Source organism: Mastigoproctus giganteus, chromosome 9 (assembly GCF_048544385.1).
Source record: "Mastigoproctus giganteus isolate SK-2022 chromosome 9, ASM4854438v1, whole genome shotgun sequence".
Lineage (NCBI taxonomy): Eukaryota > Metazoa > Arthropoda > Arachnida > Uropygi > Thelyphonidae > Mastigoproctus > Mastigoproctus giganteus.
Genome location: NC_143583.1, coordinates 219,692,666 through 219,716,061, shown reverse-complemented (window position 1 = coordinate 219,716,061; position 23,396 = coordinate 219,692,666). Strand labels below are relative to the sequence as shown.

At 37.0% G+C, this 23,396-nt stretch overlaps 1 protein-coding gene across 1 annotated transcript in view; it reads left to right on the top strand.

The window, feature by feature from the left end:
• Positions 1 to 224: 224 nt before the first annotated feature.
• Positions 225 to 23,396, top strand: part of shot (dystonin-like protein short stop) — a 1,739,701-nt gene continuing 1,716,529 nt past the window's right edge. The window contains exons 1-2 of the mRNA XM_090380932.1: positions 225 to 1,020; positions 11,844 to 12,010. Of these exons, the coding sequence (XP_090237058.1) occupies positions 526 to 1,020; positions 11,844 to 12,010 (662 nt within the window). The 5' untranslated portion in view covers positions 225 to 525. The remainder of the gene's footprint in view (positions 1,021 to 11,843; positions 12,011 to 23,396) is intronic.

The following is a 23,396-nucleotide window of genomic DNA, read 5'->3' as shown; positions in this document are numbered from 1 at the left end:
GTTTTCTATGGGACCATAATCATCCAAACAGCGGTTTTGTCAAATGCGGTACTTTGCAGGAACGCATTTCCTGCGTTTGGCAAGGGATTACTGTATATACTGGTAGGCCAATCAGTTCACACCTCTCAGTTTGAGTGGCGTCGTGCAACGACAGGAGCAGTTTGTGTTGCGTGGGACTTATACGGGCTTTCGTTATCTTTGCCCGCCTTTACACCTGAGTAGGGAAGAATTCGTGCCGCTATGCAGTTTAAGCTGGAAACCTGTCTGGCCGGTCCGAGAATGGCAAGGGTGGTGTGCATATTTAAAGAACACCAGTGATGTCAGCAACTACACATAGGACGTGGCAGAAGTGGTCTCGCTTTGGTGAGCAGTTGATGTCAAAGTGAGTGAAGGAACAGGCAGATGAGCCTAGTATAGTTTCCAGTATACGTGAATTTTAGTATCTATCTGTATTGAATTTTTATCTGGTTTTGCCATTCAGCAGTCATTTTCCTGTTATTGGATATGGATTAGCATTCCCACGGGATGTATTCTTTTGTGCGGGGCGCTCGGCTTTTCGTTAAAGGAGCACGTGAAGGTGACGACGTTGACAACATGCCGGATCCGGGCGATCAGGTGGAACCAGATGAACCGCTCGTACAGGCGGTTTATCATACCAGAGCCCAGATGGCTTCAGCTTCCCAAGAATCACGTGAAGTATACCGTACTGCACATAATCGTAGTGGATTACGCACCGTCCACACTTCTCGGATTATCCGAAAGACAACTACCTTGACTCGTGGTGAACATAAAGCAGTTACCGAAAGCATGATTACTAATCAACCAGCTCTTGAACCTCAAACCCGTTCTATCAGCACTCAGCACCGAGAAACGTCTGATCGAAGTAATCGCGACCACGGAACTCAAATGCGGGCAATCCCACAGCGAACCAGTAGTACGTCCACTGATACAGAGATATACGAAAAGTCTAAAAGAATTTTCAAAAAGAATGTTGAAGCCGAACAAAGAAAAAAGCAAAAGGTAAGCATTATCGGAAAAAAACAAAACAAACACACACACACACTCAAGATGTGATCTGTGTGAATATTATTATTATTATTATTAGCTATATGGTGTAAGGAAGCCTGAGGCTTATGAGAAAAAAAAAATTCCCGAGTTACCCTAATTGAGAGAGAGAGAGAGAGAGAGAGAGAGAGAGTGAGTCAAAAGTAAACCAAGAAATAGGAGAATGATAATATCCAGCGAGGACTCTGGGTGTGCCAAGCCGGGAAGTGAGTCCCTGTATAGCACAGCAGTGATTTTTAAAAGTGGGTGGGGGGGGGTAGTAGTGGAAGAACAGGCACTAATTAGCACATTTAATTTCATTGATATTTTACAGTGGCTTTTCATATTGTACAATGATGCATTAGCACTATCTGCAAACAAATAAAGTATACACAGTATCAAATTATACTTTAATTAAGGGTTTTACAGATATGCCATTAATTTTAGATCCCAACCAAAAACAACATTATTGCCCTATGCTACTTGCAGTTTTTATTTAGGGAAAAAAAAGTTATCTTTAATGTTCTCTGATAATCATACAGCAGAATTCTTGTAGATATGTTACTTATTTCTTAAGAATATTTTTGCATGGTTGGCCGCAAAACGGATAATATAAAGTTGTCATTAAAACCCTTCATTTGTTGTATTGGAAAATGTTTATATTTAATTGCTACTCAAATTATGGAAAGCAAATTTCCCATACCAGGTATATTAACTTTCTTTTTAGGAGGAAACATTTCCAAATCTGCATTGCAATTCTGTTACCAAATCAAGATTTAGATAAAGAAGGGAGGTGAGAGATATAAGAAATATTTTTTACAGATTAGTGCATTGAAGGAATTTGTTTATGTATGGGTAATGACACACCTCATTTATACTACTAAGGTAGTTTTAATTATCTCTCACATTGTGATACCTTCACAGTGAGTTTCCGTAGTATTGCAGTACCTCGAATAAAAGACTTAATGCTACTTATTCTCGGGGGATACCACCACACAGATAGCACCGTTTGAAAAATGATACAGTATGGGATAATATACTCTATTATCCTCATACTGTCCCTATTAAACTTAGTAAAGCAATACTCCAGAGGACAGAACCTGCTCCTGGAGACCTATTCACCACTGCCTTGAATCCATCATCCCAGTGTTCAAGCCTTTCAGGAGTCATAATGCTTTTTTTTTTTTTTTTTTTGTGTTTATTATGTTGTGTGATTTCTTTTATGTAAACCCCTGGCTTGTAGCCATGAAGGGAGTTGTATACAGCAATGTGCTTTCTGTATATAATAAAGAGTTCTTCTTCAATAGTAGGAAAGTGATAGTAGGAGAGGAAGAAGAAGAAGGAATGCCGTTGAAGGAAGAAAGGAACAGTTACTCCTCATAATCACACCACTCATAAATTCTTCAAATAGGCATGCTTCCCCCAGTAAAGAAGACTGTTGTAACTTATTCTCAGAAACTCCGTGAATATCTGGCTCCCACTGGTGACTGTTTCGAAGCTAGTCGGTTTCATCATCGGTGGGTGGGCAGGTACCCTGTTGTTGCAATAGTGACAACCTAGTTATGAAGTATAACTCCACAATATGAAGGATGCCAGAGGATGGTGTGTGTGTGTGTTTGATCTAAAAGATATTTCTTGGTTAAATGCCTAAGAGTATGAAAGAATTTGTTTATGCACGGGTAATGCACACACATCATTTCTACTACAAAGGTAGTTTTGATGCATCATTTTAATTATATCTCATATTGTGAATACTATACCTTCACAACGAGTTGTCATGGCATTGCACTACCTCAAATAAGTAATGCTTCACCTGTGGAGAAGACTAACGTTACTTATTCTTGGCTAATTTTAAGGAAACACTTGTTGGCTTCTCATCAGTGAGTGGGCAGGTACTCTGTTGTTGCAATAGGCATTTAGCCAAGAAATATCTTTGATATTAGTGTATTGCTACCAACTAACTTAAGACTATTTAAGAATAACCAAACTTAAGACTGTTCAAACAAGAATAATAAATTTGTTAATGAAATCCTCTACTAATCACATGTTGCATATTTAACAAAAATGCCAAGAATTTGTCTGAAGAGTCCTGCCAATCAAAATATTATATATATATTAAGATTATATTCAAATGTGTAACAATTCCATACTGATAGAGGGAAGTGACCTTTCTGCCCCAAAGACTTCACAAATAAAGTAAGGTGAAAATGAGTTATTGCCACATTCACCTTTACAAGGTTGTTAGGAACTCTAATCAGGAACTTGAGGAATGAAGAGTTTGAAATACAAACTAGCTTCTTCAATATGTGCATAAATGTGATATATGCATATATATATATGCTAATAAAATGAATAAAGATGAGAAAGTTTTATTCATTTTTGTGCACATGTTAGTTAATCATTCAATATTAATTTATGTTCATATATGCTTGACATATTAATTTACCATAAAATTAATATTAGTCTTACAATGAATACTGTTTTGATGAAAATTTTTCTATAATGAAAATATTTCTAGCTCTGTCTGACTTCCTTTATTATTAGTGCTTTTTAAGTCTAATTTTTAATGAAAAATTCAGTGCAACAAATTATTTTCAGTCTACCTATGCCTGATATATACTGGTTTATAAGGAAAGGAGTGCTTCATTTGGAAAATTATGAATGCTATGTGTGCTGTATTGTAAATATGATTATGGGAGCATTTTCCCCCAAAAAAAAAAAATTAAAGTTTTTAGAAGGTATGGTAAAAGAATTCATTATCACACCTTTTACTATAATTTCCACCATTTTAGGCTTTATTCTTTTTTTTTAATACTTATGGTACCCATCGAATGTGGTGGAAAAAAAGTTACAATTGAAACAAAAGTGATATATTAATATGTGAAAAGTAATAAGTTATAATCTGCTGTATATTTCTGAATATGTGGCATTTCTTATAAATAAAAATATGGTTTCAAAATGACATTCTCTGAACAAAATATTTTTACTTTTGTAATACATGCATTTCATCATTTAATTTATTTATTGTTAAGTTGATATTTAAGTAAAATAAAACAGAAATTATTGGTTGAAAAGCAACAGAACTTATTTTTATAAATAATGATTCTTTTGAAATAATTTTTAGTGATAATGATTTGAACAATTTGATTACGAGATGATTTGTTGCCCCTCAAGTAAGTTCGCTGTATTCGGATTTTACTGTAAATTAAAGTAAATGAACACAGGTTAATTCCCTTGCAATTAAACATACAAGTAAATTAATATATAAGGTGGTGTACTAATCTGTTCAATTGTAAATTTATCTAGAAGCAAAATTAAGATAACTAACGTATCGGATACATCTAAGATATATTCACTTTGCATTTCTGTTTCTATCTTGATTAGTGTGAAGCTGCACTGATTTGTACGAAACAGTGGTCAACCTTATATATTTGGCATATAGGGGAATCCTAGAGGCTGCAACAAATTACAAAAATAAATAAATAAAAAAATACCCCACACACACACACACACACACACACATATATACATATATGTGTGTGTGTGTGTGTGTGTGTATAATAATATATATATATATATATATATATATTATTATTAGTATGCATAATAGGGTAAATTTTAGCTTATAGTTTAATGAATACTTACGTGCAATTTTAATGCCATTGTAATTATGCCAATTGGACATTATACATGCCTGTATATATATGTGAGTGTATGTGTTTTTTTCTTTTTAATGGTGCTTTGATATATAAGTATTATTGTGCATCCGAATCTGGTAATCAAGTTAGCCCGACTAGGTTATCTTAATCCAGCATGGCCTATACATATTAATTTTATGAAGTATATTAGTATGTGATAATGTTTCATTATCTTCAGCTAATATTATGTTTAATTCAATACTAATTTTAAACTCAATACATTTACTTACAAATATTATAATATAATACGTTAATAATATTATAATATTTGTAAGTAAATGTATTGATGTTTAAAATTAGTATTGAATTAAACATAATATTAGCTGAAGGTAATGAAAATTCATTATCATATACTTCATAAAATTAATATGTATAGGCCATGCTGAATTAAGATAACCTAGTTGGGCTAACTTGATTACCAGATTCGGATGCACAATAATACTTATATGTCAAAGTGCCATTTAAAAAGAAAAAAAATACATACACTCACATATATATATATATATATATTACTGTAAGACTGTAAATTATACCATATGATAAAACGTTAGCATAATAGTAATATGCAGGCCATTAGACAAAAAGAACCCCTAAAGACAAAGATAGCCTATGCTATCTTTGTGTTTAGGGGTGTCATATGGTACAATTTACAGTAATATCAGATTACCAACTGATGTAATGTTTAATCTGTAATTGATGGCATTAATCTAATCTGAAACAAATTTTAACACTTACTTTTAATTTCATTCCATAATTTCATTATATATATATTTTGAGGTACTATTGCTATACTTTACTCTACTTCCGTTCTCCTTCTGTTAGCTTATGTTACTATTGATACCAATATAGCACATTATTCCATATACTTATATGAACAACAGTGGATGGATCTCTTTCTACATTGTCTTTTGCTTTTGTAATTCTAGGTATCTTTCTATAAATTTGTGATTAAACTATCTGTTGGGCTAAAAGTCATCCAGCCAGTTAACAACTAAATTGTGATATACCATGGTGCTATTTTGTAGCATAACTATTATCTTACATCTTATTAATAATAAGTTTTTTATTTTTTGCTTAACAAATACTATTTTGCTTTCATCTGGACTTAATTAGCTGGCGGATGACAACAGAAACAGATAGCTACATTAATTATGGTTGATACATTGAGAGGGTTAGTCCCTTTCAATGTATCTTTTTACCCATAATTAACATCTTTTAATTTAATTTTAATTGTTATTTTTACTTTGCTTTGTATTACGTATATGTTTTCAGGAATGACCATTGGTGCCGGCATAGGCTATTATATGTTTCTTTGGTTGTTACGTCGTTCGTCGTCTGCACGTTAACCTGCATTATTTGTAACAGTACTTCAATATAGATTCGGTATCTTACATATTAGCCTCCTCTAAATAGATAAAATACTTAGACTATATTAAATAATATACAGACTGATGTAATGTTCAATCTCTTATATAGATGGCATTAATCTGTTCTGGTTAATTAATTAATTAATTTATTTATAATATTATAATCATCTTATAATAATCCTATAATTTATTCTTAAATTCATAAATACATTTTGCATATCACAGATATATATATATATATATATATATATATATGCATATGTTATATGCATATATATACATATATACTGTGGGCTTAGAGGGGAGCAGGCATTCTGTGTGTTATCAGACACTCAGTGTAAAACACTGACGGATCCAATATCTTTCTATTTCAGAACATTTAGGAGAAGTCTGGTTGGCCTGCCTCTCTAAAATCCACTCGTGCTCACCTCGATGGTAAGCCCTATTATGTCACTTAGGTGACAACGAATGTGTAGACTGGTTCTCTTCAAGACACCTGGTCAGCAGGAAGGTGAAAAGACCAAACCCTCCAGCACATGACAGCACGACGAAACAGATGGCCCTCAGTCCCCGGTGGCTTTCACTCTCCTTCTTATGGCAGTGAAAGGATCACAGTGAAAGCAGAGGGTGCTAAGAATCTCTGGGTACGACCAGGTTGCTATGCACAGAAACTGAACTTGGCCTGTTACAACGTAAGATCCTCATCGGTGAAGACAGGATATTAGAGGTGGAAAAGGAATTAGAAAATGTGAATTGGAATATCATCAGTTTTGCTGAAACAAGAAGAAGAAATGAACCACTTATAAGTTTATGAAGTGGAAATCTGCTGTACACCAATAGAAACAGTGAAAGGAGCGAAGGTGGAGTTGGCTTTCTGGTCCATAAAGATATAAAAAACAACATTTTGGAATTCAAAAGTACATCACCAAGGGTTCAAGACTACTACTCAGGATTTCTAAGAGGTACAAGCTGAAGGTTATAATGATTTATGCACCAACATCAAGCCATGATGATGAAGAAGTTGAAGAAATGTACACCGAAATTGAGAGTCTTCGAGATGACTACACTATCATCTAGAAGACTCTCAGATGATAACCCTCTACACTATCATATTGGGGGACTTCAATGCTAAGATTGGAAAGAGACAAAACAGTGCAGAAAGGGGAACTATAGGAAATTTTGGAATTGGTGAAAGAAATGAAAGAGGAATGTCAGTAATGAACACTTTTTTCAAGAAAAGGGTGAACAGAAAGTGGAACATGGAAGAGCCCAAATGGAGTAACAACTAATGAAATCGACTTCATCATCGCTAACAGAAGATATATCGTGAATGATGTTACTGTCCTGAACAAGGTAAATGTTGGAAGTGATCACAGAATGGTAAGATGCACATTTGATATAGATATAAGAAAAGAAAGGAAAAAACTGACTCGAGTAAATAATACGAAGGTCTTTGAGATAACAGAAGAGGAGAAAAAGTGGTATGTGCTGGAATTTAAGAACAAGTTTGAGCTTCTGCAGACTGTTCAGAGCCAAGATATTGACGAGGAATACTACAACTTTCTGAAAGCGATAAAACCCAAGAAATCTATAGGTAAAAAGAAATCCAAATAAGAAAAAATTAAGTCAAGAAACACTTTTCATGGTGAACCGAAGACGACAAATGAAGAGCAAGATAAACACTGACAAGGATAAAATTGAGTATACTGAGTTATGCAAAGCCATTAGAAAGTAACTCAGAGAGGATATAAGAAGATTTAACACAAGAAAAGTAGAACAAGCATTAAGGGAAAACAAAGGACTTAAATCAGCAGCCATGACCAGTAATACAAATGATATTGAAACTGAAGAATAACAATGGTGTACTTATAAATAGCAGAGAAGGCATAATTCAAATAGCAGTAGACTGCTATAGAGAAATTATAGAAGGAACGAGGGAATGATGCCATCAGTGGGGAAGATGGATCACAAATTAGTAACACATACAACATACTCGATATCTTCCTGATGAGGTAGAACATGCATTGAGAAAAATGAAGAATCAGAAAGCCCCAGGGGAAGATGAAGTTACTGAAGGGTTGTTAAAATTGGGAGGAAGAGACATGATACAAAAACTGGCAAGACTCCTCACAAAATGCATTAGAAAAGGTGTGATGCTTGGAATAATGCAATCATAGTTTTGCTGTATAAGAAAGGGGATAAATCAGAAATTGGAAATTATAGACCAAATAGGTTGTTATCCCACAGCTACAAGTTGTTTACAAGGGTCATTACTAACAGATTAGAAAGGATTCTTGTTGAGTATCAACTGAAAGAGCAAGCTGGCTTTAGGACATGATTATCAACTATGGATCATCTTCATGTAATATCACAGCTAATAGAGAAAGCAAATGTATAAAAATGGCATTTGTAGATTATGAAAAGGCATTTGACTCTATACAGCATAAAGCAATGTTTCGGGCACTGGAAAGACAAGGCATAGATACCCCATATATTATGATTTTGAAGAAAATATATGAGAATGCTACCTCCTTTATTAGACTACCTAATAAAGTTGAAATTGAGAAAGGAGTTCAAGAAGGAGACACAATATTTCTAAAGTTGTCAGTTTCTGTTACCCTTGAAGCTTTCAGAAGATTGGGCTATTCGCAGAAATGTGAATAGAGAGTACCTAAGCCATTTATAATTTGCAGATGAAATTGTGATCATAAGCCTTGATCCCAAAGAATTAGAGGAAAATCTTAATCAGTTATGCAGGGTCAGTAAGGATTTCAGACTAAAGATGAATATGGCTAAAACAAAAGTAATGAACAAGTATGCCACAGAAAAGAATATGATTGTTGAAGGAGTAGAAATTGAAAAGGTGGATTCATATACTTATCTGGGACAATCATTATAATGATAATAATGATAAATGGCTGGAAGTCAAGAGAAGAATAAATTTTGGATTGTTAGCATTCAGGAAATATTGTCACATACTGAGGAGAAATATCCCAATTTGTCTGAAACATAAAATAATGACGAGTGTATATTCCCCACCATGACTCATGGAAGGGAAGTGAAACTTGGGCACTCACCAAAAGAATGGAAGAGAATCTGAGAACTATACAGCAAAGAATGGAATGAATTATATTAGGAATCAGACTGTTATATAAGAGGAGAAATATATTTAACCCCAGGGACTCACATCTGGTGAGTATGGGCTTGGCACACCTAGGGTCCTCAGCTGGATATCATCATTCTTCTCTTTCTTAGTGATTCCGTTATATATATATATATATATATATACAGTATATATATCACGGTAACTCAGGGAATTGTTTTTTGGCTGGTGCAGAATAAGCCTTGGGCTTCCTCGCACCATATGGCTAATAATAGTATGGATTAGGCAGCAAACTCAAGTAATGGATATTCTTATCAAAACTAAAGAACTAAGATGGTCTTGGGCAGGACACATAGCTTGAAGACATGATGACAGATGGACTAAGAAAACAACAGAATGGTACCCAAGAGGAGCTAGAAGAAAACCTGGAAGACAATGATGGAGATGGACAGATGAAATTCACAAGTTCGTGGGTAGTGAATAGATGGCCATTGCACAAAATAGAAGGAACTGGAAATTTGCTGGAGAGGCCTTCATTCTGCAGTGGATTGAAAATGGCTGATAATGATGATATACACTCAGTGATCACTGAAATATGACCACCTACCTAACACTTCGTAGGTCCTCCTTTTGCCCTCAATACAGCAGCTATACGATGTGGCATTGATTCAACAAGATGTTGGAAGCATTCGGGAGGTATGGCCAACCAAGCTGTGTGTAATGTGGTCAGCAATGCAGGTATGGAGGTGATTGGTGTATCCTGATGCCTGATATGCCTTTCCATATTTCCTGTCCTGCAAGTGCTCACAACAAGTGCCTGATGCATTGTCATCTTGGAAGATACCATCACCATTTGGGAAAAAGTGTAACGTAGTGGGGTGTACACAGTCAGCAAGCAGTTGACGATACCGGAGACCACTAATACATTGTTCCACATGCACCAGGGGTCCAAGTTCCTGCCATGAAACATGCCCTGCACCATACAACCGCCTCCACCGGGCTGCACTTTTGATACCATGCATGATGGATCAAGAGCCTCATGTTGTTGATGCCAAATCCGTACACAATCATCCACAGTGTGGAGTAAATAACATGACTCATCTGACCAGTACACCTTCTTCTGACATCCAATTTGCATGCTCTTTGCACCAGGCAAGTCTTTTACACCAATAAACCTTGGTTAGGAGAGGATGTTGTAGGGGTCTTCTGCTAGTATAGCCCATACATGCGATGCATGGTCATGCCAGATATTGTTCCGGGTTGGCCCATGTATTGGGTAGTCAAATCTTCAACAGTGTTGCACCCCTGTTCGTGTGTACTTGTCATCGGACCTGAAGCTCACCTCTAACATCAACCGTTCACTGAACTTTGTAGTTTTGCCGTCGGGTGGTTGTTTGACCATTTTGATACCAATCCTCTTACACTTTAACTATGGCGGCTCTCGAACACCCCACCAGTTCAGCTGTTTGGGACATCGAGGCACCAGCTCGATGAGCACTCACAATCTGTCCTTTATCAAAGTCTGATAAATTCTTCCTTTTACCCATCACGCTCAGAATTCTACTACCTACTGAACCACTGACACATTATCTATGCTATGTAGGTCGACTAGGCGCCTCTGTAGCCAGGTGGGCAGGAGCAGTAGTGCGTAGCACATGCTTCTTGATTAGACCGGGGTTCGTGCCCATGACCACCAACTACGGAGGATGCGGAAAGGTCAGGGAATGACCACCGCATATCCCTGTAGCAGTATGGCCTTAGTTGCTAATGCTCCTAAAAACCAAATAACAAACAAAATGTAGGTTGACTAACTTTGCACTCTTGTACCTAATGTGGTCAACGGGTTGCATTCAGTTTTTATAGGGATGGTCATAATTCAGTGATATAGGTGTCCGCATACTTTTTTTCCGATTTTTGAAAGGGTCTGTAGATGTCAGTAGTTTGGGAACCACTGTGTTAGGTAACATGTTAGTTTACTTGTAATGTGTTTTTTATGCAATTTTTCAGTGTTCCCACTTAGTATTTGCATGAAATAAAATTTTAATTTGTTTGAATTTTTAATTCTGTCTAGAACTAAACCCGATGATAATCATCAATTGGTTGACCTATATGTTTATATTCATTGAGCCAGCATTATGCCATAATCTTGACAGTATTAATCATCTGGCTATTTTAAATGGCAGATGATTAATACTGTCATAATTCCATTTTAATTATTATATACAGTATATCTCTTTGTACTGTTTATATTCTCATAGAATAGAATTCAGAACCTTTGCCACTTGAATTGGTAATTGGGACTATTTATGGCAATATCAAGAAAATAAAATTTTTATCATGAATGATCAGTAAGCTTATTTCATTTTTGTCATCTCTGCAATAATTATACATCTGGGAAATGGTTTTCTGGAACTCTTAAAAAATTTATTAACTAATTTTTTTTTACTTTTTGCATAATATTTTCTCATGTAATATTAATATTTTTAAAATTAAAATTTACAATATATTTTTCAAGAACTAACTTTCAAGATTTCATTGAGGGGGAGGATTATAACCTTAATTGAGGGATATTGATATGTGCAATATTTTTGGCACATTGTGCCATTAAATACTATTTTAATTTATTTTCAGATATCAGATATAATTACCCATCATACAGATGAGAAAATCACTGCCAAAGAAGCTTTATTACGATGGGCACAACGTACCACTGATCATTATCCTGGTGTCAGGGTTAAAGATTTCACTACAAGTTGGCGTGATGGCCTTGCCTTCAATGCCATTATTCATAGAAATAGGTGAGACAAAGTGTAATATAACATTTATCTTTTATTATATTCTGATAGTGTAATTAAGATTAGTAATATAATTCAGAATTTTGTAAGACATTTTGAACAATTTTTAGTTTTTGAACTTAAAACATCCAGAACTATTTTATAAATAGGTATGTAGGCAAATTTCAGATGGATTGTATATTTTATGTTCTTGTGCCAGATATCAGTAAAAGTTAATCTGCAGAGTATTTATTAATAAATAATGTTGAAAGGTAGTAGTAGTAGTAGTAGTGGCATGTGATGCAAGAAAGCATGTGTATGAGCTTATGCAGCAACAGCCAAAAAAAAAAAAAAAAAAAAAAATCACACCATTCCCTCCAAATGCCTGTCCAGTTGCTCCTTAAATTTATTCAACCTATCAACTTCCACAACGACAGATGGAAGTTTGTTCCAGCAATTAACCACCCGCTGGCTAAAGGCAAATTTCCGCACATCTGTTCTACATCTGTCTTTTCTTAATTTGAATTTATGTCCCCTTAGGTTCGTAATCTGAATAAGTGGAAGGATTCCATCAGAATTCAGCGTGCTCAGCCCATTCAAGGCCTTATATACCTCATTCGGATCACCGCACAGGTGCCTAGTCTCCAGCCACTGCAATTTTCAGAACTTACGCCTCTCTTGGTAAGAGGATCCCTTCATTCCCCTCACCAATCTTGTTGCCCTTCTCTCTACACGCTCAAGTAAATCTACATCCTTCCTAAAATGAGGCCTCTAGACCTGTACGCAGTACGCAAGGCGTGACCTCGCCATTGCCTTATACAGAGGAATAATCACCTCCTTTTCCCTGCTAGCAAAATTCCTATATATCATTGACAAAACCCCATGACCTGCCCTGGCAGCCTGTCTGCATTGCTCAGAAAACTTCATATCTGACTTCACAATTACTCCCAGGTCTTTTTCATTTTCTACCACCTTAAGGTAGTGCCACACAGTTGGTACATTTCTCTGGGGTTACTTCTACCCGTATGCAGTACTTTGCATTTGTCAAGGTTAAACTTCAGTTGCCACTTCTTAGCCCATCTGCCCAAATTATCTAGATCCTGTTGTATCATCTGCAAACTTCGACATTAAGCCTGATATACCTTCATCAATATCATTGATAAATATACAAAACAACAGTGGAGCCAACACCCCGAACCCTGTGGGACTCCACTAATAACATTAGTCCACGAAGAGCAGCACCCATTGGTTACCACCCTCTGTCTTCTCCCACTTAACCATCCTTTTATCCATTGTAGCAACTTACCCTTAATACCATTCTGCTCCAATTTGTACAATAGTCTTTCATACGCAACAGTGTCAAAAGCTTTCCTGAAATCCAAATAGATGATATCAAAATTATTATTTGCATCCAGTTCCTTTGTAACCACATCATAATATCCTATCAAATTTATCAGACAAGACTTTCCCTTAACAAACCCATGCTGTGTCTGAATTATTGCTGCAGTCTTATCTAGATGATCCTGCAATGCATCTTTAACCATTGACTCCATTATTTTACCCAGAACAGAAGTTAATCTAACTGATCTGTAATTACTTGTGTCACCCTTCGATCCCCCTTTGTGAATTGGGGATACATTTGCACATCTCCAGATCGTGGGAACCTCCCCTGAGTCCAAGGATGCTCTCATAATTATGGCCAAGGGTTTGCTTAGTTGCTTTGCCACCTCCTTTAATATAACTGGATAGATACCATCCACCCCAGGTGCTTTTCTTATGTTTAACTTCAACAATTTCTCCTCCACTTTGCTCTCAGTTATTACAAAATCATATAAGTATCCTGCTACAATTTGATAACCTTCTGCCATTTCCAAACCTTAATAACTCCTCGTGTGTGAATGTAGATGCAAAATACTCATTCAGTTTGTTTGCTACCTAGGCAGGATCATCAACAGTCGATCCATCGATATCAAGTGGAACAATCAGATTCATCCCCTTCCTTTTGGAGGTTATACTCCTTGCTGTTTTTCTTAGCATCTTTTGCCAAGGATTTCTCGTAATCTGCCTTCGCCTGCCTAACCTCCTTTGTGACCTGATTATAGACTAGCTTATATGTGCCATAGGTTTCTGAGTCGCTTGATAATTTATTATGCATCCCATGCATTTGTCTTCTCTGTTATGAGTCTCATTAGTTCATTTGATAACCATTTAGGCCTAAACCTTGAACAATATTTCTTAATAGGAATGAAACTTTTAGTAGCTTCCACGATTAATTCCTTGAATGCTTCCCACTTAGAATTTACTGTTGGTAACATCGTCAGTTTATCCCACTGTACAGAATTTAAAAACTTTCTGAGACCACTGTACTCACCTTTACGGAAGCAAAAACCCTTACCTTTACCCCTGATGGTAATTATATCTTTAAGTAATTATATCTTCACATCAGTACACTGTGATCACTGCCACCTAGTGGTTCCTTTATCTGCAAATTCTTAATACAAGAGTGATCACTGCTGATAACCAGATCAAGAGTATTACTCTCTCTGGTTACCTCTCGAATATGCTGCTGCTGCAGAAATTAATCATACAATAAATCCACGAAAGTCTGACTAGTGTGTGAGTGACCAACCCACAAGTTCCAGTCAATATCTGGGAAGTTAAAATCCCCCATTATAAGACATTCTGATTTACTGGCCCATTCTATTTCTCTGTATAATTGTTCATTGTACTTATTCGAGTCATTAGGCCTATAACACACTCCTACTCTTATTTTTGCTTTCGCAGTGCATATGTCACACCAAACTGACTCAACAGTGCAATGTTCATCTATATCAACTGGGTGCACTTCTTTTGATTTTATGTTTTTCTTAATTAACAGCATAACAGCTCCTCCTTTTCTATCCCGTCTATCCTTTCTGTACACATTGTACTCCACAAATTCCAGTTCTGCATTCCTTATATCTGTGTGACACCATGTCTCTGCTAACCCAACAATATCTGCCTTTGATGTCTTGACCAACACTTCAAATTCATCAAATTTATTTACTATACTTCTAGCATTGGTATACATGCAAGCATACATGCTCCTATGCCTAGTTACCTGTTAGGGTAACTAGGAATAGGATTCCTAGTTACCCTAACACATCCCATATACCCACCTATTTCACGATGACTGCCATCCGTTCCTGAAACCCCCAACACCCCTCGCTCCAGGTCGCTACGTATTCTAATAGAAGTTGTGCAAGAATCACCTTCACCTCTGCCTACGGCTACTGTTAAACTATTAGTCCTTGTATCCTCCCAAGCTATCAGTTTTCCGACTCACCCAAACTGCCTCGATAGCATCAGCAAATATTCTTGCACCCTTTCTATTTAAGTGTATCCCATCCCTGTAGAAGCAGTCTCTCCTGTTAACAAGTACAGACCAGGCTGAAAAAAATTCTATCCCTTGAGCCATGCACAATCTTTCCAGGGCCGAATTGATCGACAAGGCTCTCATCATATACTCCCTCCTATCATGTCTGGGCAGAATTGCACACACTTTCAAATTCAACTTCAACTCGGCTTTTGTTCAACAGTGACCTGTACTTGTTAAGTAATTCTGCCGATCTCCTATTCTTAATATCATTAGTGCCAGTGTGTACAACTATATCACCTTTTGTGCCCTTAAAAGATGATATCCGCTCTACAACGTCATCAACCTTTGCCCCTGGCAGACATACCCTGGTCCTGTTCTACTTATCCTTTTTACATACCATGTTCCATGTTTCCCTGACAATAGAGTCACCAACAACTACTAGTTCCTGTGGGACCAGCGCATTCTGCCTTGGGGGTTGCCCTCTGTTGCGTGATGACCAAGTGCAAGCTCTGGCGTTGATGTGGGCAGCTGAGAGCTTGATGGGCCCCTCAATTTAGATCTTTCGAGGGCATCCACCCTGTGTTTCAAACTCTCATATAGGCCCATAACAATGCTGAGTTGTCACCTGATTTCGTTACACTCCTTACATCGCGCACACACAACGACATCCCCCTGGCAATATTATGTTCCGTTCCAGAGAGTTTGGCAAACATTTCACAAGTTGCACAGTTTTTTAGGCTGTGATGCGTTGTAGAATCGCCCCCGTCAGTTCTCCCCCGAGTCACAGCACTCCTGCCACTTTGTTCCCGTTGCTTTGCTGCTCTAGTTTGGGACATGCTATTTTAAATTAATAAGATTAAAATATTAAATTAATTAAATGTCAATACTACACTATCGAATAGAAACAGTGAAGCGTATTAATCTATATAATTATGCTTTAGAGCTACCTGGCTATCTCAATGAAAAATTTGAATTCCCTACCACTATATACAAAAAGAATGCTACAAGATTCGAATGAAAATAACGGTTTTATGTAAATTAAGTAGTAATCCACAAAAACTCTTTATCTAAATTAAAATAAAAATAACCAGCATAACTATAAGACTACGTACTAAGTACAATATAAAATAACAATTATGTAAATAAAAAGGCAAACACTTACCAGTTTTTCAGAGCCTATAACTCACAGCTGTAATTTTTAAAGAGAGTCAGGTTTATTTAAAGATATGCCTGTAACTTTTCTGATGAGATTATTGTCTTTACAGTAATGTTGTTTTATGTGTGTTAGATGGATCCCTTGTTTCTTTAGTAGTTATTATGGATTTGGGAGTGGGATGCCAAGTATCTCCTACACTTAACAGCTTTATAATGTTATTACTACTTCCTAGTCATAGTTTGGTTGCAACACTGGTAGAAAAAAAGTTCAGAAAAAAATAGTATTAAACCATTTTTCTACCAGTGGGGGATTAAAGTGTAGCATGTAGGTTTGTTTACTTATATTTATAATACTATTAAGTTTACATTTTTCTGATAATATTGTTAAGTTTACACTTTCATAATATTACTAAGTTTACACTTTTGTCACAATACTATTAAAAATACACTTTTGTCATAATATTATTAAATGTACAGTTTTGTCATTGTCCAAATTGTAAGGGTAATCACCCAGCATTCTCTAAAATATGTGAACTATGAAAGCAAGGGAAAAAAAATCCAGAAATATGAAGTGGAGAACAGTCACGTACTCAGAGTCGAGAAGACAAATAATCAAAACAGAGCCAAAGTATACATATGCTACAGCTGCTGAGAATTTTCAGTCAATAGATATTCAAACAGGTTCTCCCAAATATATATACTAACTGGGCACGTTCCTTGCTTTCTACATCCAGTGTCCTTTGTAACACAAACATGAGCAAGCCAGTAATTCTCCATGAAATGGACATCACACATCCTTTCTTTATTAAGAAAGACAAAGCAAAGGTAAATTGATACACACAAGCTACAGTTAAAAAGCAGTCAGAAACAAAAACAACCAACCAAGCAATTTTTGCTTAATGGAAAGAATCCTTCAATAGAATTGTAGAGGCTTTCATAATACAAAAGATGATTTACATGATCTTATTGACCAATATGAACCAGCAGGCATATGCCTACAGGAAACTTATTTAAATCCACAAGTGTGTCCTACCATTAAAAATTACACAATCTTCAGATGAGATAGGAGTACTGATTCACCAGCCCATGGAGGGTGACAGTTCTTGTTAGAAACAACGTTCCCATCTAAGCATGTTGCTCTTCAGACTCCTTTGGAAGTAGTGGCAGTGTACACTGTAATTGGTATTACTCTTACAACAGCATATCTATATATATATTCCTCCTAATTTCTCATTCTCCTCAGATGACCTAGAAAATCTAATAGACCAGCTACAATTTCTGTTCTGCTTACTCAGGGTCTTCAATGCTCATCATCTGCTGTGGGAACCTCCAACAATTGACAAGAAAGGTATACTAATAGATTTGCTTTTTGATGCTTGTCATCATACCTTCTTGAACCCTGGTGAGCCTACCTATATTCATTTTCCTATAGGATCCATGAGTGCAATAGACCTTTCAGTCTGTTCTCTCTCCATATATAACAATATGGAGTGGTCTGTTCTTAATTCACTAAATAATAATCAACTCCTGATTCTCTGAAAGAGCCAAAAATGGTAAATTCTCCTGCATTGTTCCACTTGGCAATTTCATAGGGCACCCTGGAATGAATATGCCTCTCATGTCCAGTTTGATGATGAAATCGTCAAATCCCAGCCCATAGATAATATCACTGAACATATAACTAATCAGAATTCCTTAAATGCCGATCTCCAGGTAATTCTCCAGTGGGGCAAAGGCAACTTAGTTGGCGCCTCCATAGCCAGGTGGGAAGGAGCAGCAGTGCGTAGCACACACTTCTTGATTAGACTGGGGTTCGAGCCCATTACCACCAAATACGGAGGATGCGGAGAGGTCAGGGAATGACCACCGCATATCCCGGAGCAATATGGCCTTAGTTGCTAATTCTCCTAAAAACCAAATAACAAACAGCAACTTAGTTGATTTCAATCCTTCTAAAACTCAGTCTTGTCTTATATCTCGCAAAAAGGATTCTTCTGCTCCTATGCTTATCTTTGGTGCCACTCCGATTTCTAGGCAAAATGATATATCTCTTTTGGGGATTACCCTGACTTCTAATCTCTCTTGGCACAAGCACATTACAAATATTGCTTCCTCTGCATCTAAAAAACTTGGTTTTCTCTTTCGCTCTTGGCATTACTTTTCTTCCAAACAGCTGTTCAGTCTGTACAATTTGCAATGCCCTACCATGGAATATTGTTCCCACATCTGGGGTGGTGCCCCCAAAGCCTCTCTCAGGCTTGTAGATTCCATTCAGAAGAGGACAGTTAGGTTAATTAACGATTCATCTCTAACACTCTCCACTCGCTGTCTGAAAGATGTGCTGTTTCTGCTGCATGCCTCTTCTACAAATATTTCCATGGGCACTGTACTTCTGAATTGTCTTCTATAATTCCCACTCTCTCTTTCAAAACAGTCCAAACACGTGCTGCCACCAGCTAACATCCATTTCCTGTCTAAACATCCATTTACATCAAACTCTCAGAACCAACTTTTCATCTTCTTCATTTATTCATTCAACTGCCATTTTCTGGAACAACCTTCCTTTAAATGTCTTTCCTGAAAATTATAGTCTACACAAGTTCAAGTCTAATGTCAACAAATATCTTCTTTTGTCTTCTCAACCTTGAACCTAAGCACGGTACTAAGTACTATGGGTACTTATACCTCTTGTGTTTATGGTTTCATGAAAAAAAAAAAAAAAACTCAGACCAAGAGTATTACTCCCTCTAGTTGTCTCCTGAACATGCTGATGTAGAAAACAATCATCCAATAAATCCACAAAAGGCTTGCTAGTGTGTGTGAGTGATCAACCCACAAATTCCCATCTGTATCCTGGAAATTAAAATCCCCCATTATAAGACTCTCTGATTTACTGGCCCATTCCCTGTACAATTTTTTATTATATTCATCAGAGAAAGAGTAGGGAAGGCAATTAACATCCATTTACTGACTTAGAGGCAATTAACTGCCACCAGCCAACATCCATTTACTGTCCAACTTGAAACTCGCAGAACGAACTTTTCATCTTCTTCATTAATTCATTCAACTGCCATTTTCTGGAACGACCTTCCTTCGAGTGTCTTTCCTGAAAATTACAGTCTACAGAATTTCAAGTCTAATGTCAACAAATATCTTCTTTTGCCTTCTCAACCTTGAACCCAAGCACGGTACTAAGTACTATAGGATATAATAACTCTTGTGTTTGGGGTTTTCACAAAAAAAAAAAAAAAAAAAATCAGACCAAGAGTATTACTCCCTCTAGTTGTCTCCCGAACATGCTGATGTAGAAAACAGTCATCCAATAAATCCACAAAAGCCTTGCTAGTGTGTGAGTGACCAACCCACAAATTCCAGTCTGTATCCAGGAAATTAAAATCCCCCATTATAAGACTCTGATTTACTGGCCCACTCAATTCCCCTGTATAATTTTTTATTATACTCATCAGAGAAAGAGTAGGGGAGGCAATTAACAGAACTGAAACTTAAATAATAATACATTTTGTAGAACTTCTATATCTAGTATGTAACACCAAGATATCTTGGTGTTACTTCACAATTATAGTTTTACACTGTGAGCACTGCAAAAGGCTTTACTACACTTCAGGATGCTAATAGTAGTAGTAGTAGTGGCATGTGATGCAAGAAAGCAAGTGTATGAGCTTATGCAGCAACAGCCAAAAAAAAACAAAAAAATCACACCATTTCCTCCAAATGCCTGTCCAGTTCCTCCTTAAATTTATTTAACCTATAAACTAGGGACGAGGCTACTAGGAGACGGTCATGTTCAAAGCAGCTAAGTGGATTTTTCTTATTTATTGATTTGAAATTATTGTTTTTCTAAAACTTTTGATTTAAATTTAGTAGTATAACATTATTTTGTGATTTTCTGATTAATTTGGTGCATTTATTCTTTACTCGGCCTTGTAATTGCATAAAAGTATCGGTAAGGGTATCCACGTGTTTCCAACTCTGCTGAACAAGAAGTTCTTTAGCCATATTTAGCCGCTTGATTGAATATTTTTTACATCGAATTATTTCTGTAAGTAGCTTATAGACCTAGTAAGGATCGTTAGTTTATTCTGAATTGAGACAGCGAGATTTGAAAGTTAATTAATACTTAAGTGTCCGTAGATTCACCGTTCGTAACTTTCCCGCCTTTGTGATACGATAGTTATATACCGTACTAGATAGCATTAGTTGAACTTCGTTAGCAGTTAAATTGTACTTTTAAATAAATACATATAACGACTTAGATTACAAACGTAATATAATTAATTATATTTAACATAATTAATAACATAATTAATTAATAAATTAATAGAATCATGACTCAGACCAGAGCAGCAAAGCAAAAGGCTCAAGCTAATGGAAGTGCTGTGGCTCAGAGCAGAACTGAGGGGGGCAGTTGTCCTCTAACACACATCCTTATAAAATGCACTGTTTGCTTGATGTTTGCAGAGCAATCAGGTACGGGACGTGATACTGCCATGGGGGATATCTTTGTGTGTGCGCGATGCAAGGAGTGTATCGATATCAGGCAACAACTCGGCGTTCTTGTGGGCCTATATGAGAGCTTGAAGGACAGGGTGGATGCCCTCGAAGAAACTAAATTGAGGGGCCCATCAAGCTCTCAGCTGCCCACATCAACGCCACAGCTTGCACTTGGGCATCACGTGATACAGAGGCAACCCCCAAGGCAGAATGCGCTAGTCCCGAAGGAACCAGTAGTTGTTGGTGACTCTATTGTCAGGGAAACGGGGAACATGGTATGTAAAAAGGTTAGGTAGAACAGGACCAGGGTATGTCTGCCAGGGGCAAAGGTTGATGACATTATAGAGCGAATATCATCTTTTAAAGCCACAAAAGGTGATATAGTTGTACACGTTGGCACTAATGATATTAAGAATAGGAGACCGGCAGAATTACTTAACAAGTACAGGTCACTGTTGAACAAAAGCCGAGAATTAGGGTTGAAATTGAAAGTGTCTGCAATTCTGCCTAGACATGATAGGAGGGAGTATATGATGAGAGCCTTGTCGATCAATTCGGCCCTGGAAAGATTGTGCAAGGCTCAAGGGGTAGAATTTTTTTTCAGCCTTGACTGTACTTGTTAACAGGAGAGATTGCTTCTACAAGGATGGGATACACTTAAATAGAAAGGGTGCAAGAATATTTGCTGATGCTATTGAGGCAGTGTTAGGTGGGTTGGAAAACTGCTAGCTTGGGGGGAGACAAAGACCAATAGATTGACAGTAGCCACTGGCAGAGGTGAAAGAGATTCTTGCACTGCTTCTATTAGAATGAGCAGAAGCCTGAAAAACAAGGTGCATGATATTTCAGAGATTACTGGGAGCCATTGCGGTACAAGTAAACACATGGGTTGTGTTAGGGTAGCTAAGAATAGAAACAGGTGCAGGTATACTTGCGTGTACACCAATGCTAGGAGTTTAGTAAATAAATTTGATGAATTTGAGGTATTGCTCAAAACATCAAAGGCAGATATTGTTGGGATATCAGAGACGTGGTGTCACACAGATATAAGGGATGCAGAACTGGAATTTGGGAGTACAACGTCTACAGAAAGGATAGACAGGATAGGAAGGGGGGAGGGGTTATGCTATTAGTTAAGAAACACATAAAAACCAAGGAAGTGAAGCCAGTCGACATCGCTGGACAGTGCAGTGTTGAGTCAGTTTGGTGTGACATAAGCATTGGGAGATCAAAATTGAGAGTAGGAGTGTGCTATAGGCCTAATGACTCTGATGAGTATAATAAGAAACTGTACAGGGAAATAGAGTGGGCAGTAAATCAGACAGTCTTATAATGGGGGATTTTAATTTTCCAGATATTGACTGGAATTTGGGGCCTCACTCACACACTAGCAGGGCTTTTGTGGATTTATTGGATGATTGTTTTCTACATCAACATGTTCGGGAGCCAACTAGAGGGAGTAATACTCTTGATTTGATTATCAGCAGTGATTCTTCATGCATTAAGAATCTGCCAATAAATGAACCACTAGGTGGCAGTGATCACAGTGCGCTGAAATGGGATTTACTCAAAGAGGTAACTACCATTAGGGGTAAAGGGAAAAGTTATTGCTTCCGTAAAGGCGACTACGATGGACTGAGACAGTATTTAAATTCTATACACTGGGACCAACTGATGATGTTATCAACAGCAAATTCAAAATGGGAAGCATTCAAAGAACTTATCTTGGAAGCTACTAGGCTTTACATACCAACTAAGAAATATTGTTCAAGGTTTAGGCCAAAATGGATGTCAGATGAACTAATGAGGCGTATGGCAGAGAAGAAAAATGCATGGATACTTACAAATTAACACGTGACACAGAAGCCTATGATAGATACAAGTTGATATGCAACCAAGTTACAAAGGAGGTTAGGCAGGCGAAGGCAGATTACGAGAAATCCTTGGCAAGGGATGCAAAGAAAAACAGCAGAGTTCTTTACTTATGTAAACTCTAGAAGGAAGGGGATGAATCAGATTGGTCCTCTTGATATTGATGGGTCAACTGTTGATGATCCTGCTCAGGTAGCTAACAAACTAAATGAATATTTTGCATTGACATTCACACATGAGGTGTTATTCAGCGAGGGGAATGCCAGAGGTGTATTCAACTCTAGCAGTAAGCTACAGAATCTTGAAATAACTGGGAGTAAAGTGGAGGAGAAACTGTTGAAGATAAACACAAGAAAGGCACCCGGGGTGGATGGGATCTATCCAGTTATATTAAAGGAGGCAGCAAAGGAAGTAAGCAAACCCTTAGCCATAATTATGAGAGCTTCCTTGGACTCAGGGGAGGTACCCATAGACTGGAGATGTGCAAATGTGACCCCAATTCACAAAGGAGGA